The 20450-nt window shown below is 44.7% G+C and overlaps 1 protein-coding gene across 3 annotated transcripts; it reads right to left on the bottom strand.

Annotated features, from left to right (window-relative positions):
* Nucleotides 1-692: 692 nt before the first annotated feature.
* PEX26 (peroxisomal biogenesis factor 26) lies at nt 693-10683 on the bottom strand. 3 transcript variants are annotated; one of them, XM_025995520.2, is made up of 5 exons: nt 10292-10683; nt 8540-8680; nt 7830-8125; nt 6568-6714; nt 693-3662 (listed from the first exon to the last, which is right to left on the bottom strand). In XM_025995520.2, exons 1-5 carry the CDS (start codon nt 10549-10551, stop codon nt 3562-3564), a joined length of 945 nt encoding a protein of 314 aa, XP_025851305.2. In that variant the 5' UTR covers nt 10552-10683; the 3' UTR covers nt 693-3561. The 3 variants fall into 3 exon arrangements, with proteins under 3 accessions (XP_025851305.2, XP_072622519.1, XP_072622518.1); XM_072766417.1 differs by lacking the exon at nt 693-3662 and adding an exon at nt 5997-6435; XM_072766418.1 differs by lacking the exon at nt 8540-8680.
* Between the last annotated feature and the right edge of the window lie 9767 nt (nt 10684-20450).

Genomic DNA, 20450 nt, shown 5'->3' with positions numbered 1-20450 from the left:
CACAAAGCTGAGAGTCAGTCCCTTCTAAGCGGCTTTTTGGAAGCAGAACAACTATGTCCTTCACCAGTCCCCCACCTCCACCCCTGTGATGGCCCACGGTAGCCTAATGTCACCTCTCCCCCTTCACCCCAACCTCCCTAGCCTCCTGACCATAGACATTACCCATTGCTGCTCTTCTCAGCATCCCTAAAGGTTAAAATACCTGTTCTATGTTGTATTCTCTCAGAAGCCTGTAAAATGAGAAAAAAAAAAAAAAGTCTGTAAAACGAATCTACCAACTCCAAGTGAAGTTACCCTCCTAGATATATGTGTATATTAACAGTGAATTTCAGCCAGAGAGTGACTGATTTTAGAGCAAGTGAAGCAGGATCATGGCACAGTGACAGGAACACCAGACTCGAGGGTCAGGAGACCTTGATCTTATTCAGGCTATGCATCTCGAGGCAAATCACATCACCTCTATGGATCTCAATTTCCGTAACTTAAAAAGGGGAGGAGGTGCTATAAGAAATTATCTTCCCAGATCTAACACTCTGTAAAATCCCAGCATATAATGCTGATCGCTATCCCCTCTGAACTTGATGTATACTGTGTGTTCAACAGCACTATACGATAGAAATACAATGTGAGTCATATATGTCATTTTAAACATTCTAGGAGCCCTACAAAACAGTAAAAAGAAACAGCTGAAATCAATTTTAATAGATTTTATTTAACCAAATATGTCCAAAATATTATCATTTCAACATGCAATCAATATAAAAATTACTGAGTTTCCATTCTTTTTTTAGTACTAAATCTTCAAAATCCAGTGAGTATTTTACATTTACAGAACATCTTGATTTGGACTAGCCGTACTTCGAACGCTCAAAAACCCCATGTGGCTAATGGCTAACACAGGTCTAAGTCCAACAAGGAAGCCCTCCCTTCATTTCTGACCTCATGAAGCCCAGACTTGAAGACTGATATGAATACCAGCCTCCATCCTTAGAAAGGGTCAAAGTCTCATCAGAGCAGTTCTGATTCTGAGTACCTCGTTGGACTAGGAAGGGAATTGGGGCTGGTTATCAGACAACACTTAAGGGTTCAAGACAAACATCAAACAGAACCTAGAGGCCTGCAAGCAGAATAATACAGAGGAACTTCAGGGAACAGACAAAAAAAGAAGGTGGGCATAGTCGGATCTTCTTTTTACTCAGACTTTTCACAATACAAAACACACCAAAGCACACAGATCTTATGTCATGGTGGCTGAAACAGTTCATTAATCTGAATATCTCTGAATACCTTCACATTCCTGGGGGCTGGGCTAGGCGACCAGGACACAGCTACCACTCACAAGAGCTCTTATTTGGAGCAGGATAACATGCTAAGCACTTCCTAACTCGGCTCTCCTTTACTTGGTCTATGAGATAATAACTCACTAACAGATGAGGACACTGAGGCAGAGAAAGGATAGGTCAGTTTCCAACCGTCACATACCTCCGTGAGTAGTAGAGCAGGGATCCAAACCTGATTCTTAAACACTGCAACATGCCACATTCCCCAGCTTCAAAGAGCTCACAGTGACTGGAGGGAACAAAGAACTTCACAGTTTTAGGGCCATGAGGTCACAACCACAAGAAGGATAGGAAATAGGGACATGGAAGCAGAAGACATAGGGAAAGGATTCCCAAAGGTAACCTTGAGGAAGTCTGGAAATTTGAGGAGCTAACAAGGCAAAAAGTGGGAGCTGGACCTCCCAGAGGGAAGAGCAGGTGCTAAAGGTTCAGCGGTGTGAAGGAGCAGGAAATGTTCAGAAAACTATGACAGGCTGCACAGCCAGCAGGCAGCATGTGTGAGGAACAGAGGCCTGCACGAAAGTGGAGGTGTTAGCCAACACCAGTGCAGAAGATGCCCTAAATTGCATGATGGAATTAAGAAATGCCATGTGATGAATGGAAAGCTATTAAAGACTTTTATCTAGGGTCAAGAAAGGTACTAGATCTTCATTTTGAGAAATCATTCTAACAGAGAGATACCAAAGCTAACCTGTCTCCTTGCCTCTCCCCAGAGTTCTTAACTCTATTTAAAAGTCTGTATGTAAAAGCATGGATTCATTTCCCACAGAGTTGGCCAACTTTTCTACCTAGGGCCCATGAGGTTTACTTATTCTACCCATTTTACTAAAGAGAAGTTGTTGACTTGAAACTCCTGAAAAGCAACCCACTAGAAACTAATAAGCACCTCCTATATTCCTGGCATCAACACTGCCTGAAGCCCCAGCAGGGGGTGGTTTGCTTGGCCTTCAGCCTTAAAAAGCCTAGCCCCTGTTGAAAGCCTTTTACAGTTCCAACAGCACAGCAGTGTTTTATATTTACTTGCACAGAAACATCTGAGATTCTGGCGGCCAGTGACAGAAAACACTGAAACATTTCAAATTCTCAAATGTTATGGCCCCAATGCCTCCGCAATGAATTGTTCATTGACTTCAAAACCCGTATCTCCCCTCTGCCCAACTCCCTCCACACATCCCTTCTAGCTCACCTGATTACCCAGTTCCATTTTCAGCTCATCAGCTTCTTGGGCTGGCCTACTTTTCAAGGCCACATGAGCAGAAAAACTTGTACATTATACCAACAATGTACTATAACTAGAACAACAGGACATAGGAAGGGGGGCAAACAGCAACAGCGGGCACCAAGAAGGCAATGATATAGGCAGAACCTAGTGAAACAGCCATAGGAAAAAGTGCAAAAATACTATTGCAGGGATTGACAGGAAGAGAGCACAGGAATACTGTGTGTAATAGAGCAGGACTTGGCCACCGACAACCTGGAAAATTGAGCTGAAGCCCAGGGGCACCAAGCAAGATCACTTTACCCAGTGAGAAGAGCAGAGCAGCTTTACTTGGCTTTCAACAGTCACCTGAAAACCACATCCTGGTCTGAAAAGAGAGGGCCCAAGCAGCTTCAAGCCCATTGCAGAACCACAGGAATGGTGTATTGATAAATAACCTCTCTCTGCTCCTGTCCACAGATCCAGTGGAGAGGAGCACAGAGAAGAATTAAGAGGCCCTCTCAGATCTTTACTCTGCCTAATTAAGGACCTGCCTTGTGAGGCAATTTTCAGAGGTAAGTTTTAGAAGGAAGTGAAAGGCCAAGGGTCATTCCATCAGAGTTTTCTGTACTTCCAGCCTCATTAACACCCTGACCTGAGAAATCAACCCCTTGCCTTTGACAAGAAGATGGAATATTTCATGGACACGCTCCTCTCCCAAACTCCTCCTTTAGGAGGGGCCTCTGGGTATAAGGGAGTATTATTCTGGAGGATTTGTGGCCTCTGGCCCCACTTTGTTCCCACATTACCTACCAACACCAGCCAAAGTGGGGTGCAGAGGGGAGAACATTCAGGTGGCAAAACACAGTTCACCAGACTGGATCACCTCTGTCTAGAATTGGGGCTGGCCCCATTCCCACTAGCACCCAGCCAGCAACAGGAGAGCTGCCACTGATGAGTTACTCTGCTTCTGTCCTGGCAGACTTGGAGAGTAGAGATGGTGAGTGGAATGGGAAAGACCACTCAGTCGTGGACAGGAAGCCGGTAGAGAGAAAACATGCCCTCCTGAATCCGATGGAAGAGCTGAGCCAGCTTGTAGAGGAAGGGCAAGGAAGAAGGAGAAGCTGCAGGGAAAAGGAAGATGGTTGTCAGTGTGCCTGCCTCTACTTCCTTCTTCCTCCTTTCAGCCTCAAGTCCCATCCCTGGGAAATCCTACTGTTTTGGGAACATGCATGATCTTTTTAAAGCATATATTGATACTTGGTGTTATTTGCTCCTCCTCCCCTTCCCAACAATAAAGAATTTCACTTTCTCTAGGATATACTTTATGAGATATATTTTCTTCACTTGGATTAGAGTGACCTTAAGTTTGCTGAGAAAAAGATTCAAACTTATTATGTTTTACCGTAACTTTTTTATACACACACAAAAAGACTCGTAATGGTGGCTGCCTCTGGGAAGATAAATTTGAGAAGACATTTCACTAAATTCCTTTTCATACCTTCTTAACCTGGAGCCAAGTGATAGTATTATCTATTTTCATCCTTAGTTAATTATATTGAAAATAAAGTTCAATCTACCTCTTCGGAATTAAGGTTGAACTGATTGGTTTTTCCTTATTTGATTGCTGATTTTTTAACTGATTTTTTTCTTTCTTAAAAAGAAAAATGTTATTTTTATTTTTATTTTTTATTTTAATTTTTTTTAGAAAAATGTTATTTTTAAAGAAAGTTATTGACAGTCTATTCTCTTTATATCCTTCCTATAGAGTTCTAGTTGCAGCCTCGTCATGGGTTCTCCTCACAGCACCACTGCTGCAATGAGTCAAGACTGCCACTGGGGGTCAGGAGTGCCAGGCCAGAGCACTGCGAAGCTCTGAGTAGCCTGGGAAGCAGCAAGCTCAAATTACCTCTTGCTGCCCTCGCTCAGAAGAAACCGACTTCTAAAAACCATACAAAAAAATTCTAAATTTTTATCAAGTCTCTGGAACAAAGTAGAAAGTCAGAGAGTGGACAGGAATGAACACAAACTATCGTCAGCCTTCCTGAGAACTAACAAGTGACTCTTTCCTCAAACAAAGCTGTACTCCTGTCTCCTATTCAGCAAAGCAAAAAGGACAGCTTGGAGCTATGCAAAAAAGCTCACAGAATAAGAGAAAGGGGGATGCCTGGGTGGCTTAGCGGTTGAGCATCTGCCTTGGGCTCAGGGTGTGATCTGGGGACCTGGTATCAACTCCCACATTGGGCTCCCTGTGAGAAGACTGCTTCTCCCTCTGCCTGTGTCCTTGCCTCTCTCTCTCTCTCTCTCTGTCTCTCATGAATAGATAAATAAAACCTTTAAAAATAATAATAATAAGGGGGATCCCTTGGTGGCTCAATGGTTTGGGGCCTGCCTTTGGCCCGGGGCATGATTCTGGGGTGCTGGGATGGAGTCCCGCATCCAGCACCCTGCATGGCGCCTGCTTCTCCCTCTGTCTTTCTCTGTGTGTGTGTCTTTATGAATGAATGAATGAATAAATAAATAAATAAATAATCTTAAGAAAAAAAAAAAGAATAAGAGAAAGGTGAATGGGGGAAATGGGGAAGACCTGAAGATAAACACGAGAACTGGGAGGTTTGGGTTAGTTTCTTTTTTTTTTTTTTTTTTTTCAAGATTTATGTATTTGAGAGAGGGAGAGTACACATGCTCAAGAGTGTGCATATGGACTAGAAAGTGGGAGAAGGAGCAGAGGCAGAGAGTCTCAAGCAGACTCCCCCATTGAGCTCGGAGCCCAACACCAGGCTCCATGTGGGGCTGGATCTCACAATCCTGAGATTGTGACTCAAGACAAAACCAAGTCAGATGCTTAACTAACTGTACCACTTCGGTGCACCCAAGAACTGGCAATTTTTTAAACAGACAAATTATTTGTGTGATCCTGGGCTAGTCACTTTTTTTTCTGGTTCTTAGGTTTCTTGACCAAAAAAGAAAGAAAAAGAAAATGAAGGGACTGGAATAGGGTTTCCAGTTTTCCCCGCAGTTTTGAAAGTTATATGTCTATTCTAAGTCTAAATTCATAAGAAGAGTAGAGATTAGACCATAACTCACATAGAGTAACACACAAACATAAAAATCTAGAAGAGTAAGCTCCTAATCTTTGGCCCAGCACTTAATTTTGGGGAGTTAATCCTCAGGAAATAACCAAGGTTGTTCCCAAATAGTACTTAGGGAGTTCATGTCTGCTGCACAGCACTGCAGAAAACAGAGTAAGAAATAATCAAAATGTTCAGTAACAGGGGGTTATTGATCACCTATGGAAGTTTCTGTAACTTAGAATATTATTTATGTTAAATAATACATAAAATGTAAAGCCATGTTGTTCTTGTTTTTTAAGATTTTATTTATTTATTCATGAGAAACACAGAGAGAAAGGCAGAAACAGAGGCAGAGGAAGAAGCAGGCTCCCTGCCGGGATCATGACCTGAGCCAAAAGCAGACACTCAACCATTGAGCCACCCAGGCATCCCTAAAGCCATGTTTTAAAGAACATTTATAACATGCAAAATTGTATCTATATCCATATAGAAAGAGACTAAAAGCACAACCATTACAATAGCAAACTTATAGGCGATTTCTGTTTTCTTCCTTTTCTCTATTTTCCACATTTTCTAAAATGTACATGTATTTCACTTAGAATTTAACACAATTTCTTAGATATCCAATGAGGGAATTTTTTCTTCTAATTATCACATTCTAGTCAGAGTTCATCCTCAGATAAAGTAGATGACAATGACTCAAAGTCAATGTCTGAAGGTCAATAGAGTACAGTGGAATTCCTCCAGACTGCTCTCATGGACTCCAAGGCTGTTCTCTCCTAGGTGAGCTGGGCTGGCTCTCACTGAGGTCCAATAGTCCCTCCTTATAGAAAAGACTCAGGGAGAAGTGGCATGGAATCTGTCTCCACCCCCAGCAGGCTCCCACAAGCCCAGCCCCTGTTCAACTGTACCTTCCCAAGGAAGGGTGGGAGAGAAGACAGGCTTTATTACTCACCTGGATCAAACCTCACCACCAAGAGGCAGAGGATCAAGGCAGCCAGGAGGCTCTTTTTGAAGGGCATGGAAAAGAAGTGGCTCACTATAGAATCCCAAAGCCGGCGAAACAACATCATTAGTGACAGGAACTTGTGGGAGAAGGAGCCTGGTCAGGGAAAAGAAAGCATAACTGCAGGGTAGTCCAGTCCAAGAGAACCAGCTTCTCTGACTCTGAGCTTTGAGCTTAATTATGAGAGTTGAGCAAAAGGTAACAAGTCTAGTTTGCTCATGTAGTTCTAAAAGAAATTCCAAAAGCTCCAAAAATGTTTTAAGGAGAGACTACAACACTAGAATGTCATCTCATTAGGAGAGACTTTTGATGGAGAACATCTACTCAGCTGGGTAAATCTGGCATATTTGGTGTACTTTTTAAATATTATTTTACAGTATTCTTTATATTTTGGCCTAAGATATGTACACAGAGTTACACGGAGTAATAGTTCTTGATTATCACATTAATGCAGGAAAATGAAGGGCACTCAATATATACAGTAAAGAAGTCAAAAGTCTTAGGTGATAAATATAAACATGAACACCACCAATTTGAGAACAAGCAGTGCCAAGTCTGGAGTAGAGGACCTTTAAAATCCCTTATAACAAAATAACACACATGCCCACACCCAACTCTATGAGGCATCCTCTGTATGATAATAGCCAGGTGTATGATGTTGGGTCTTCAAATAGCTTCCCTATAAAAACCATTGTGTGAAAGTGCACTCTAATGGGCAGATACCCAGGAGATCTAGTACGTAAAGGCAGACAGAGGTAGGGCAATGGGGCCTAGCTGTAGATACGGAAGTTTATCTAAGTCAAGTGACCAACTTGTTGGAGCAGCTTCTTATTTTCCTTTAGCTATCCCACAGCACAGCTCAGGTGTGTCTGTATTGGGCCAGCTTTGAAGGAAGGAATAACATCCCACTCAGGCCAGCATGACAGAGACAAGAGATCTAGTGAGTGGACCCTAAGGAGAAGGTGGCTTTCAAGAGACAAGAATTAAGTTTCTGAGACTCATCAATACCTCCCTATATAGGGATTCTCCTTCCACTGCCAACTACAAAGGGTCAAAGTTTGGCTTTTTAATCAAATCAACAGGTTTCCTATTCTGCAATTTAGGAGTTACTCATCCAAATAATTGCTCCAGGGAATGTCATGAGAACCCCAAGGTATAGGGGAAAGCCCACAACTCCACTTTACAGTGGCCACAGAAGGATGATGTCCTACCTTCCTGGTTCAACTTCTGGGCCTCCTCAGAGCCCAAGTGTTGGTGTTTCTGCTGTTGCTTTGCCTTCCTAATGTCCTGAAGTACATCCAACCGCTCTTCCTCACTGAAGGCTGCAGAGCCCACCACTAGCTCCTCAGCCTCTGATAAGTAGCCGAGAGGCAGGAGCACCCGCTGCAGGTGAAGTTCTGCCAAGGCTCTGTATTCTGGAAGGCCTTGATTGTCTGGGTCTCGCAGCCAGGCACTGACCACTTCCAGCACAGCTCCAGGCTCCTGCATTTTGCTGTATAAAAGAACACTGCAGCCCCAAATAATACAATTTCAAAAAAAAAAAAATAGTCAGTGCTCCACAGTTGATTCTCCTAACTACCACCCTTTCCCACTGAACCCCTCCCCTATGTCCTCCAGTCCTTCCCTATGGGATGAGGATACTGAAAAGAATCAGGGATTCCTAGGAAGTTGCAAGAAGCTCTCTCAGCTAGGACATACTCCACTTCACATCTCCTATTCCCATTGTCTCTTCTCCTCTTTTTCTCTACCCCATTCCTAAATTCTCCCTTCCTCATCCTTCATGGCTATGTTTTGAGGTTAAAAAAATTAGATATAGAGGGAAATGGTAGGCAATGGGGTAAAAATATTAGGCACAGATTCAGAAAAAGACATGAAAATCCTTTTTCCTGAGCCGATCCAATGAATCAGAACAAGGACCTACCATAGTTCCAGGACTTTGGGGGGTAGCTTTTCAGGGACCTGGTAATACTGAAGAACCCAGGACAGGACTTCCCGCCACCGATTCATTTCTGCCAGGGCCTGGATCCCCACAACACAAAGGGAGCCTTTCACCTCCAAGGAGCTGCCAGCAGAAAAACCAATTCAAGTTTAGGAGTGGTTCCCCTCCAGGGGCGGCTGGGTGGCTCAGTCAGTTAAGCATTGACTCTTGGTTTCTGCTCAGGTCATGATCTTGGGATTGAGCCCCACTTCCTAAGCTTCATGCTTAGTGTGGGGCCTGATGGAGATTCTTTCTTTCCCTCTACCTCTGCCCCTCCCCACCCTGCCTGCTCACACGGAAGGAAGGAAGGAAGGAAGGAAGGAAGGAAGGAAGGAAGGAAGGATGGAAGGAAGGAAGGAAAGAAGGAAGGTAGGAAAGAAAAGAAAAGAAAGAAAAGAAAGAAAGAAAGAAAGAAAGAAAGAAAGAAAGAAAGAAAGAAAGAGAAAAAAAAGATAGATTGATTGATTCTCATTTCCATTACTACATTCACCCTGGGATTGTTCCTCCCCAGCTCCCAACTCAGCAGCCTTCATCTCTATCCTCCTCTTTAGTGAGTATTCAAGAGGATCTCAAATTACAACTGGTTTCTTGAGTGCCAACACAGAAAACTGCCCTTTCCCCCAGGAGTTCAAAGTCCCTGTAAATCTCATGGAGGCAACTCAACTGTTGCCTAACATACATCTTTGTATCCAGATGAAATTAGCGTAGGGAAAAGGGACAATATGTAGCACAGGTGTATGGGTGGAAAGAGAGCTGGAGCTAAAAGTCTGCCTAGTAGAGCAGTGGGGATGCTGGAAGATTTCTGGTTGAGTGTGGGTATAGGAACTTCACAACTGGCTTGTTAACACCATGTGAGGTACATCCAGGTACCCCAAATCACGGCCTCCAGCATGTACTGCAACAGGCCCGTAGCCCCTATCCCCTAAAAACACAGCCAGGGTTCCCCAGTTCGTCGTTTTCTGGGTTCAGCTTTGACTATTCTACCCACCACCTCCTTAGTGTGCCTAAATCAAGATGGCAATCCGTAGAGAAATGATGCCCTCAACTTCCCAAAGAGGCTAACAGCATTAGAAAGAGCAAGGCAGGGATCCCTGGGTGGCGCAGCGGTTTGGCGCCTTCCTGGAGACCCGGGATCGAGTCCCACGTCGGGTTCCCTGCGTGGAGCCTGCTTCTCCCTCTGCCTGTGTCTCTGCCTCTCTCTCATAAATAAATGAAAAAAAAAAAAAAAAAAAAAAAAGGGCAAGGCAGAGCCAAGGTCTTCTCTGGATTGATTCTTTAATCCCGTCCTTCAACAGGACCAGGACACTACTCCAGCTCCGAACTCCATTTCCATTTATCAGCCAAGGTCAGAAGTGAACAACGCGGGGGAGGGAAGCATACCTAGACTTCCACCACCCGCTTACTGAAATAATTTAACTCAGTGCACATCTGTCTCCCCGCCCCCCCCATGCCACTGTACACGGAACAGGGAGGGAAGAGCCGGCTGTGCGTTCTCACGGAGCTCTATTAACCTCCTCTCCCAGCAAGGAAAACGTGGTCATTGCGCAGCGCCTCAATTTCCTCGTCTGTAGAAGGGGCGCACCAGCCTCTCAGAGGGCGTAAGGCTCCTCGTGAGCACCCTGGGAAGGACAGAACTCCCAAGACCCCGAGGCCCTCGGCAGGGTCACCCGGAAAGGAGCGGAGCCCAGCACGTACGCTGCCGCCTGGTCGCCGGCCAAGCTCCGCCAGGCGCGCTCGCAGGTGCGCAGCGCGGCGCGGAAGTCCAGGTGCACCACCAGGAGGTCTGCGGCGTCCTCCAGCAGGGCGGCGGCGGCGGCGGCGGCGGCGGCGGCGGCGGCGGCGGCGGCGGGCGGGCCCGGGGCCGGGGCCGGGGCGGCGCGCGCGGCCTCGCTGCTCCTCGGCGGCCCCCACAGTCCGCCGAGGGCAGCCGCAGGGCTCGCGGAGTCACTCCTCATCGCCAGCGGGGTCGGGGCCTGTCTCCGCGGGCGTCAGAACAGCAGGCTCCTGGGAGCCCCAGAATCCTCGAGCCGGCCCGGGAGAAGGCGGACAGTCCTCACGGCCTCGCCCAGAGCCCTCACCCCTAGCGGCCGTGTTCAGGGCGAAGGCTGGGCTCGCCGGGCGGCCGCTGCAGATCAAAACAGCCCGACACCCGGGAACCAGTTCGCGCCTCAGATTCGCAGAACAGCTGCACCCCTGGAATACCTGGCCCCACGACAGCTCGGCTACCGATCCAGCCCCGGGGAGCGCCGTTCCCGGTTCCCGCAGCAGAACAGAGCCGCTCGCTGCAGGCGCGGGACGAGGGCACCGACACCTCCAGCTCTCGCAGTCCCCTGTGGGCTCCCGGGGTCCCCGGGGGCGCGGAGGACTCTGGGAGTTGTGGTTCTCTGGCTCTCGGCTCAGCCGCCATCTTGACGCAGATGCGGGACTTCGGACTACAACTCCCAGCATACCACGCCCCAGAAACTCTCGCTGTCCCGGGAGAAAACAAACTGGCGCCAAAGCTTTGGAAAAGAAAGCGAAGCCCCCGCACCAACCAGTTCCGGCAGAGGCCAGACGGAGGAAATTCCAGTAACGGAGGTGGAGTTACAGGCAGGCTTCCAGATCTGAGCCTCCGCAAGAATAGCAATCAGAACTGCAGGGGGACGGAGAGCACCGAGGGCGAACACCGGAGCCGGGCGCTCCTCGCGCTTTGCCTTCCCGCCCAGCTCACGCCCAGCCCTGGCCCACGGCGCCCGCCGCCAGCCGAGCGCTGCGCGGACAGCCGCGTTCAGTCCTTCCCCCAGCCCGGGGGGGGGGGGGGGGGGGGGGGGGGGGCGGGGGGGGGATTAAGAGCAACTGTTAGCCCCATTTCACAGGTGAGGACGTTGGAGCTTATTTAAACAGTTTGCTGAAGGTCACACAAAAACTAAGTCAACAAGGCTATTTGTGCTCAAAGCCATATATTTAACCACTATTCTGTTCTACAGGACAGGCCTGAGTTCTACATTTTCTATTCAGAGAATTTACAATCATTGCACCAGCAAGCTCATTGAGCCTCATTGCTTCATATGAAATACAGATATTGTGAAAACAAAGCCACATGGTGTTAATGCAACTTACAATAAAGAACTAATACAGAGCAGGTATTCAATAGATTACAGCTATAATAATAATTAAGTTATTTACACAGATACATAAATTACATTAGCTATTGTATTATGTGCTTCCCCCAGACTCTGCCGAATTTATACTAGATTCTCTCAGCTTTAGTTTCTCCTCAGTTCCCTACCTTTTGAACTCTTTGCAAAAATTCTCTAGAATTGTTTAGTCACTGGGTGATTAAATTAGAAACGTCAGGCACAGGGTGAATGCCTGTGTTTACACCATACATCCCCTTCCCTTATCGCTGGATATAGACACACCCATCTGCTAGGCTTTCAGCTCTCTGCAGAAAGTCCTCATGGAAAGCTGAGGCAGAAACATGAAAGCCATCAATCTCTGAAGAAAGAGAAGTATGGACCTGTCACCATATGAGATGATAAAGTCTGGACTTCACTTATTCTTCAAATACTTTTTGAACACCTGCTAGGTGCTAGGCCCTGTTCTAAGTACTGAAGATCCTACAGTGAACAAAAGAGACAAAAATATTCACTTTTATGGAGCTTATGTCATAGTAAAAGGAAACAAAATAAGTAAAATACAAACAGTAGTATGTCAGATTATAAATGCTCAGGAGAAATAAAGACAGATTGGGAGTGACAGCAGTGGAGAGGTAGGGTTGGTATCTACATTTAATTTTGTTTTCTAACAAGGAATCCAGGGTTGGCGGCAGAGTAAAGAGAAAATGTGGACCTCATGCTCAAGACTAGCCTCTGCCAGCAAGATCACTATTCACTTTCGAGCACTGCCCTTGGGACCAACATATTTTCACTATTGCTTGTGAAAGGCTCCACCCTAATCTCTCTTCCTCACTGGCCAGTATTCATTCCCACACAAAAAACTCCAGAGGCAAGCAGAGATCCCTGGAAAATGTGGATCAGTATGAGAATCAAGTTACCAAAATGTTTTATCAGTTCTGCTTCAGATTTCATTATTATTACACTGCAAATAAAAACCCTGTTCTCAGAACTAGGTTTAGAAGTCTTCCTGAAACATCAGGAAAGCAGTAGGAGCATCAGAAAATAGACTGGAGCAGGCCTAGACAGGTTGAGACTAGCACAACCATATCCCATCACATCCGGAAGCACCACCTTAAGACTGAAAGGGCCCCTTCCCTAAATCCTAAATTTCTTACCATTTCCAAATGCTTCCAATAGATGGCAGCACAGCCTTAAAAGAAGCACACCTGCCCCTGCCGGAAACAAAATTTGCCTGTTGAGTGGTGTGGCTGCCATAATGAGGTCAAGATTGGGGAGTGGGGTTGGGGTGTGTGAAAAATCACATAAAAATATGATTGTGTTCTACTGTGTTTCACCCAGTTTTTTACTATACAAGAGTTCAGTGGTCGGTACGTCACCTCTTATCCTTAAGCACTGTTACACCCATAAATCGACTACCACTGGGACACTCCATCATCTCTCCTACGTCTGAGTGTACCCAGAATTTCTCAGGCTAAGACACGGTAATCCTAAACATGAGCAAGTTCATTCCACTGAGGGAGAGTGAACAGATAGTATGTATACCCGGTTCACAACACAATCTGTGAAAGCACCTGTCCTCCCCTTGTGATAGATCAAGGAGTGGAAATAAGGCCTGATCTAAGATTTGGTCCATGCTAATATTTGTATTATTGGAATCTTTTCATTTTGGGGAAATAGAGTAAATGAGATGAAAAATCCACATCATGAGCCATCCTCTAACCCAGACCCGAGCTCTGGAACTTGGTGTTCCTCCTTCTGCTCAGCAGTGTGCTCAGTCTACCAATGTATTGCCTTAAGAATGTGGATTTGCTCTGCCTGCTTTTAAGCAGGTATTGGCTGGTATTTTTGTAGCAGAAAGAACTAGACTGGAAGATGAGCTATCCCAGTTAGAATACTGGTTCCTTCGGTGACTAAACCAGTCATCAGACCTCTGGAAAGTCACTGAAACACTCTGGGCCTCAGTGTTCTTTTCTGAGGACATGGATAACAACACCTGCCACACAGGGTGGCTGTGAGGGTCAGAAGACACCATGTGACTCTAAATCCTCAGAATAGTTCAGGCTGATATAAGGCTAGTTGGTATAATATTTTGGGGAATGAGTAAGGAGAAGAAAGAATCCCTTTATACCTCAAAGTTCCATACTCTAACTTTCTGACCTAGAATTTGACTCGACTCTTTCTTACTAAGGTCAGTAATGTCCATCCTGTCCTGCCTTTTCCAAACTGGTTCTACACTCTGTAGCAATAGACAGCATCCATAGCTACCCCTTCTAACACATCTCTTCCAGCCAGGGGCATTGGTGGATAAAGCTCCAGTGGAGTAAAATCATACCTAGTGTGGACTTTTGACCAGAAGCAAGCCAGAGAGATAAATATTAGCAGGGTGTTTTTCCAGGATGGCCAAGGGGGTGTGCCTCCCTTACTCCAGACCTTCATCTGTTAGCTGGCATTTTTATGGCTCTTTTTTAAAGCCTGGACTTGGTATTCAAGACAGAACTCAATGCTTCCTATTTGCTCCTCATCATACAGACACAGTAGGACTTAGACTTCTGTGTCTAAGAAGTAATCATCATAATCATCCTCTATAGTACTTTACAAAAATAAGACAGGTCAATTTATATAGTATGGTATTAACTATGTACTAGGTGCTACTCTGAGTGCTTTACATTTAACTCATTGTTAGCATCAACAACTCTATAACATAAGTCTTTGTGCCATCCCTATTTTGTAGATGAAACCAAGGCACAGAGAGGTTAAGTGACTTGCCAAAGGTCACATAAGACATGCGAAGAAGGGCTGGGATTTAAATCCAAGCAGTTTAGCTGTAGAGTCTTTCTTCTTAATTAACACCTAATAGGGCAGCCCTGGTGGCACAGCGGTTTGGTGCCGCCTGCAGCCTGGGGTGTGATCGAGTCCCACGTCGGCCTCCCTGCGTGGAGCCTGCTTCTTCCTCTGCCTGTGTCTCTGCCTCTCTGTTTCTATGAATAAATAAATAAACTCTTAAAAAAAAATTAACACCTAATACTGGCCCTTCCAAATACTTATTTTATTTGAGCATAACAACCAACCTGTGGGCAAAGTAACAGATATATTGTTATTATTCCTATTTATATATAGGAAACTAAAGCTCAGAAACTGCCCGAGCTTAAAACATTTGGTTTCAGTGGCAAAGATGATGCAATTACTGGAGATTTCTAACCAGATCCCATGCCCAGGACATTCTTCAAAGGGCCATCCGTAGCTCCTCTTCACCACCTTAAAGATGACTAGAGGAGCCACTCTGTGGAGACCTGTTGTCCAATTTCTACTGTTTCTCACCCACTACAGGAGTCAGAGGATTCACTCAGAGAAGTCTGAGCAAATCTTCATGATGCCAGACCAAGCCTGAAAAAATCCAACAAATAATGGCTGCTCACTAGGAATAAGTCAACCCTGGCTCTCTCACGGAAGAGTAGAAAGATGCTACCTTCTCTCTGGAATCTTTCCTGATCACACCTAATTCAAGCTAATAACTCCTTCCTTCAAACTCCCAATTGTGCTTTGCTTTTTTTATGCCTTTCTTATTGGTCCTTCCCAATTTCCAAGTCTTCTTATAGTTATTTGTGCCATTTCCCTATTCAACAGTGCCCTTCCTGAGGGTAGGGACAGAATCTCACTGCATGGTCTAGCAATGGGCACACATTGCTCAGGAGGAACCCCACCTCTCCTGAGCTATTCTGCATCGTTTGGTCTTGACATTCTCTGGTGAGCACTGTGTGAAGAGGTTGGAAGCTGAGGAGATACATGCCCTCAACCAGCCCCTCCAAAAGGAGAGACATCTGGGCAGCCCGGGTGGCTCAGCAGTTTAGCACCTGCCTTTGGCCGGGGTGTATGATCCTGGGGACCCGGGATTGAGCCCCGCATCCGGCTTCCTGCATGGGGCCTGCTTCTCCCTCTGCCTGTGTCTCTGCCTCTCTCTTTGTCTCTCATGAATAAATAAATAAAATCTTTAAACAAAACAAAAGGAGAGACATCTAAATGTGTTTCCAGATACCAATACCCCTGGCCTACCTTCCTGCCCACAGGCAATTTGCAATGTTCCTTCTTGTTGTCTCCTCCTTATTTCCTAGGAAATAATCAAATAACCTGAGTCACCCTGACTGATAGAATTTTAGAGTTGGAAGGAGGCTTATCATACTACATACAGCCAAGGAAACTGAGGCCAGGAGAGGTTAAGCAATAGATTAATATTACATAGCTGAAGAAGGTAGCTTGCTCTACCACATACCGACCCAGAGAGGACTTTACCTTGGCTTAAACATGTTTTCCTCACTAGCCCAGAAATCCCTGCCACTAATTGTACTTTGGGGTAATTTACAGCATCAAGGTCACTGTTAATGTACAGATACTGGCAGCACATGGGGCTATTGCCAGGCATTGACAATCACTGCACTGCAAGAGGGGAGGGGAGGGGAGGGAGAAGGGAACGGAGAAGAGAGAGTCTCCCTCCCCTCCCCTCCCCTCTTATCTCCTCTCCTCTCCTCTGTCTTCTCCATGAGAGCAGCAGTAGTTCTCAAAACCTACAGTTTTTGCACCTAGCAGGCCTTATGGGGGATGGAAGGGTTCTCAAGACACAGTTTTAATATTTCAAGAAGAAATTGTATATTTACCTACAATAAATGCTTATTTGTTAATAGATTTTATTTAGTTGACAAAGCATTCCAAAACATAGGATTGATGGAGATGTAATTAAAAGTGATTACTTGTATTTAAAAGGCTGAGAACCATGAGAGAATATTTACGTCCCAAGTTATTTCCTGAAATTATCTCCTGAAGTGCAATTTTGAGTCAAATACCTTAAAGTATTTGAGGAATGGTGGAGAAGGGAGAAATGTTGGGAGGATTTCCAGAAATCTTAATTTTAACCGCATCCAGGTAAAGGTAGTAAGAAAGGAAGGGTATGGTAAGAACCTCAAGGAAACTTTAATCTAAAAAAAGAGAACAAGTGGTGAGCATTTTGTAATGCATATAATTCTCAAATCACTACTTGTATATAATATTGTATGTCAACTATATATAATATAGTTGTCATATAATATGACTAATATATACTGTATGTCAACTAATATAATAGTGTATGTCAACTATACTTCAATTTAAAATAAATTGTTGAGGGACGCCTGGGTGGCTCAGTGGTTGACCATCTGCCTTCAGCCCAGGGCTTGATCCTGGAGACCCGGGATCGAGTCCCTCATCGAGCTTCCTGTATGGAGCCTGCTTCTCCCTCTGCCTCTGTCTATGTCTCTGTCTCTCATGAATAAATAAATTCTTTAAAAAGTATGTAAACAAAATAAAATAAATTCTTGAAGGGCAGGCCTTCAGTCTTAGCAATCCTGATAGTGTAAGTTAACCCTAAAATTGGACTTCTTACTCGTTGAGTACAGCAAGTAAAACAAATATTTGCCCAACACTGTTGCATGTGTCCAAGGCCTAAAGCAAATAACACAATAAGCATAAAATAACTAAAAGGAATTGCAATTTACCTTTGCATTTGTTTTAATTATTACTCTCAGACAGTGACCTCAAGAGCATCTTGGTATCCCCACCCCTAGTCTAGTGCTATGGTCCACAGGTACTCTGACCCCACTCAGCCACTGTTTCTGGAGCAGAATAAGATTGACTCCAGAAAGAACATTAAAAAGTTAGTAAAGTGAGGAAAGCAGATGTCTGACCATATTTTTTAACCAAGGGAAATTCAGTTCATTTAAAAAATTAACGACTATGCAGGGAAGCTCCAATCTGTTGTTGCAAAGGCCTCTTCTACAAACCAGTAAGCTCAGTGGGAGAGAAAAATACCCTTCCTAGGATTCATTCAGGCTCAACTACGGGAGGTGCTATTCACATGGAGTCTGAACGTACCCTCTGGAGTTGTGAGGCTTTACAACCTACAAGTCCTACCATGGCAGCCCTGTTTGTTCCTGGCTCCACATTAACATGGGCTTCGATGCCAAAATCTGAAAACTTTCAGTTCTTCCTGGAGACAATTGTTCGTGACAGCAAGGAAGAACCTGCCCATCCTCCATGCCCATTCTTCTGTCCTCGTTGGGGACGGGCTGCACCACAGACAAGCTGCCTCCAAGCTTGTGTGGACTTGCCTGTGGAAAGTTTACCGGGAAGATTATCATGAATGGTAAGGCATGCTGTTTTGTGTCCTGCTGGGAGGTTTTTTCCTTGTGCATCGGGTTCTGAAATATAGCGGGACCGTGGAAGCCCATTAGGAGTAGGCTCACCACACCCTTTCTCTAATCAGTCGTGACAAAGGGTGATTACCTGGGCCACATGAATGAGTAGGTGAGTTGCTAGTTCTACCTGACAGCCAGGGCTAAGGGACCAGAAAGAACAGAGACAGAAAAACAGGAATCACGTGTTACCATAGCAAATAAGGAAACTCAGGTACACACAGGAAATGATTGAAACTACCATATTATTACAGCCTAGGAAATAAACAGAAATAAAGGGTCACCTGTTCCTCTCCTCGGGGTCATCTTGGAGGGATTCCATTTCCCGCCAACTCCTTTTCACAGGACTTGTCATCACCATGTTCACAAACTTCTCCTTGTTGCCAGAAACTCTATTTTCCATACCCAAGAAAATGTTTTCTGGGATAAAAGATGACCGAATAGATTCTCCTAGTGTTTTACAACCTGAGATCTGCCTGTTTGATATCTGCTCTTCTTTAGTCTTTTAACTGTTTTTGTTAAAATTATCCAGATCCAGAGTAAAAATAATCCAAACAGGGCAGCCCCGGTGGTGCAGCGGTTTAGCGCCACCTGCAGCCCAGGGCGTGATCCTGGAGACTCTGGATTGAGTCCCACGTCAGGCTCTGCATGGAGTCCGCTTCTCCCTCTGCCTGTGTCTCTGCCTCTCTCTCTCTCTTGTCTCTATGAATAAATAAATAAAATCTTAAAAAAAAATAATCCAAACAAGACAGAAAAGTATAAGGGACTAAGAATCACCTGAAATCCCATCACCCATAAATGACAAGTTTTAATATTTTGATGAACATCCTTCCATAAATACACATAGTATATATATATAATTATACATTATTATGCTGCCCTATAACCTGACTTACTCATTCACAGTGTGTCATAGGAATCCTTTTTATTTTCCAATAGGATATTGCTGTTACCCACTACCTAAAACAAGAAACAAATAATCTTGCTGTTACTAGTAACAATTCACATTTTTGTAGTTCTTTGTAGCTCAAAAGCACTTGCACATCTTTAATCCTGTGTCATGCTGAAGCTGCAAGGAAAACTCTGGGAAGTCCCATCTCCCTTTTTTATGGGTTTAATTCTAATCATCCCTCATGTTGGTGTAGTACTTTACAATTAAGAAGCATCTTACATTACTTTATTTATTACAAAGTAAGATGATTAAAAGTGAGGTAAGTTGGACACCTGGGTGGCTCATTCGGTTAAGTGTCTGTCTGCCTTCGGCTCAGGTCACAATCTCATGGTCCTGGGACTGACCCTAAGATCGGTTAGTCCTGCTCAGCTAGGAGCCTGCTTTTCTCTCTCCCTCTCCCCCTGCAGTACTCGCTTCTCTCTGTGTGTGTCTCCTGTAATCCTCACTATCCCCAGAGATATTATAACTAAGATTTAGAGAGCAGTGATTTGATCAATTTCCACAGGAAATCCAGGTGAGATTTTAATCGAAATGTGTCTGACTTTAACATTCCCTGTTGGGGTTTTTTAAGATTTATTTATTTATTTTAGAGAGTGGGGAAGGGCAGAGGGAAAGAGAGAATCTCAAGCAGACTCCCCCGATGAGTACAAAGCTAGATACTGGGGCTTGATCCCAGGGCCCTGAAATCATGACTTGAGCTGAAATCAAGAGCTGGACACTTAACTAATTCCCCTGGGTGCCCGAAGTTCCTGTGTTTGTGTGTTTTTTTTTTTTAATTTTATTTATTTATTCATGAGAGACACACAGACAGAGAGAGTCAGAGACACAGGCAGAGGGAGAAGCAGGCTCCATGCAGAGAGCCCGACGTGGGACTCAATCCCAGGTCTCCAGGATCACGCCCTGGGCCTAAGGCGGCGCTCAACCGCTGCGCCACCCGGGCTGCCCAGAGATCCTGTTTTTAATCACAGCATCATCCTGCATTTTATAACAACTAACCTTAGTGCAACGTTGTACAAAACACTCTATAATATATTATTATTTCCATTTCATAGCTAAAGAAACCAAGGCCAGAGAGGTCAAATAATTCACCTGAATTGGAGCCAGGACCCAATCATTTGATTCTAAATCTACTGCTGTTTCCACTACACTGGGCCAGTCCTGCTGTAGTGAAATCTATTTCTTCTTCAACGAGAACAAAGGTCAGTCTCTTCCACAGAGACCAAGCTCTTGATCACATGCACTTGCGAGTTGGGAAGGTGTGAAATTGTAGAGCTCAGATCAGGTCCAAATCACTCCTTCTTCATGTTTTCTTGTGCTTTGGATGTAAGGCAGAGTTGGTCTGTCTTATCCTTTACTTTCAGAGAGGACAGAGAGAGAGCATTTATTCTTGATGACACGAAATGAGAGATGATGAAACAAAATAGAATGAGATGCAGGGAAAACATTGAAAACAGGGTAGATGGAAGGCATATACAAGGAGTTAAATAGAATCTTTTTGACATACAGGCAGATTTGGTTTGTGGAGGCAATTAAGAAATGAAAATTAATATTTTCTTCTTTAAAGA

This window comes from Vulpes vulpes, chromosome 8, assembly GCF_048418805.1.
Source record: "Vulpes vulpes isolate BD-2025 chromosome 8, VulVul3, whole genome shotgun sequence".
In the NCBI taxonomy this organism is placed as follows: Eukaryota; Metazoa; Chordata; class Mammalia; order Carnivora; family Canidae; genus Vulpes; species Vulpes vulpes.
Note: the sequence above shows the minus strand (reverse complement) of the source record. Positions and strands in the feature narration are given on the sequence as shown.

What these genes read in the sequence shown, in the direction of transcription:
- PEX26 (XM_025995520.2), bottom strand. Translation starts at nt 10,551, where the DNA reads ATGAGGAGTGACTCCGCGAGCCCTGCGGCTGCCCTCGGCGGACTGTGG. An exon ending in CCAGAAGTTGAACCAGGAAG is followed by an intron (nt 6,715 to 7,829) that starts GTAGGACATCAT and finishes TTCCCTGACCAG; the next exon opens with GCTCCTTCTCCCACAAGTTC. An exon ending in GGTGGTGAGGTTTGATCCAG is followed by an intron (nt 3,663 to 6,567) that starts GTGAGTAATAAA and finishes TTTTCCCTGCAG; the next exon opens with CTTCTCCTTCTTCCTTGCCC.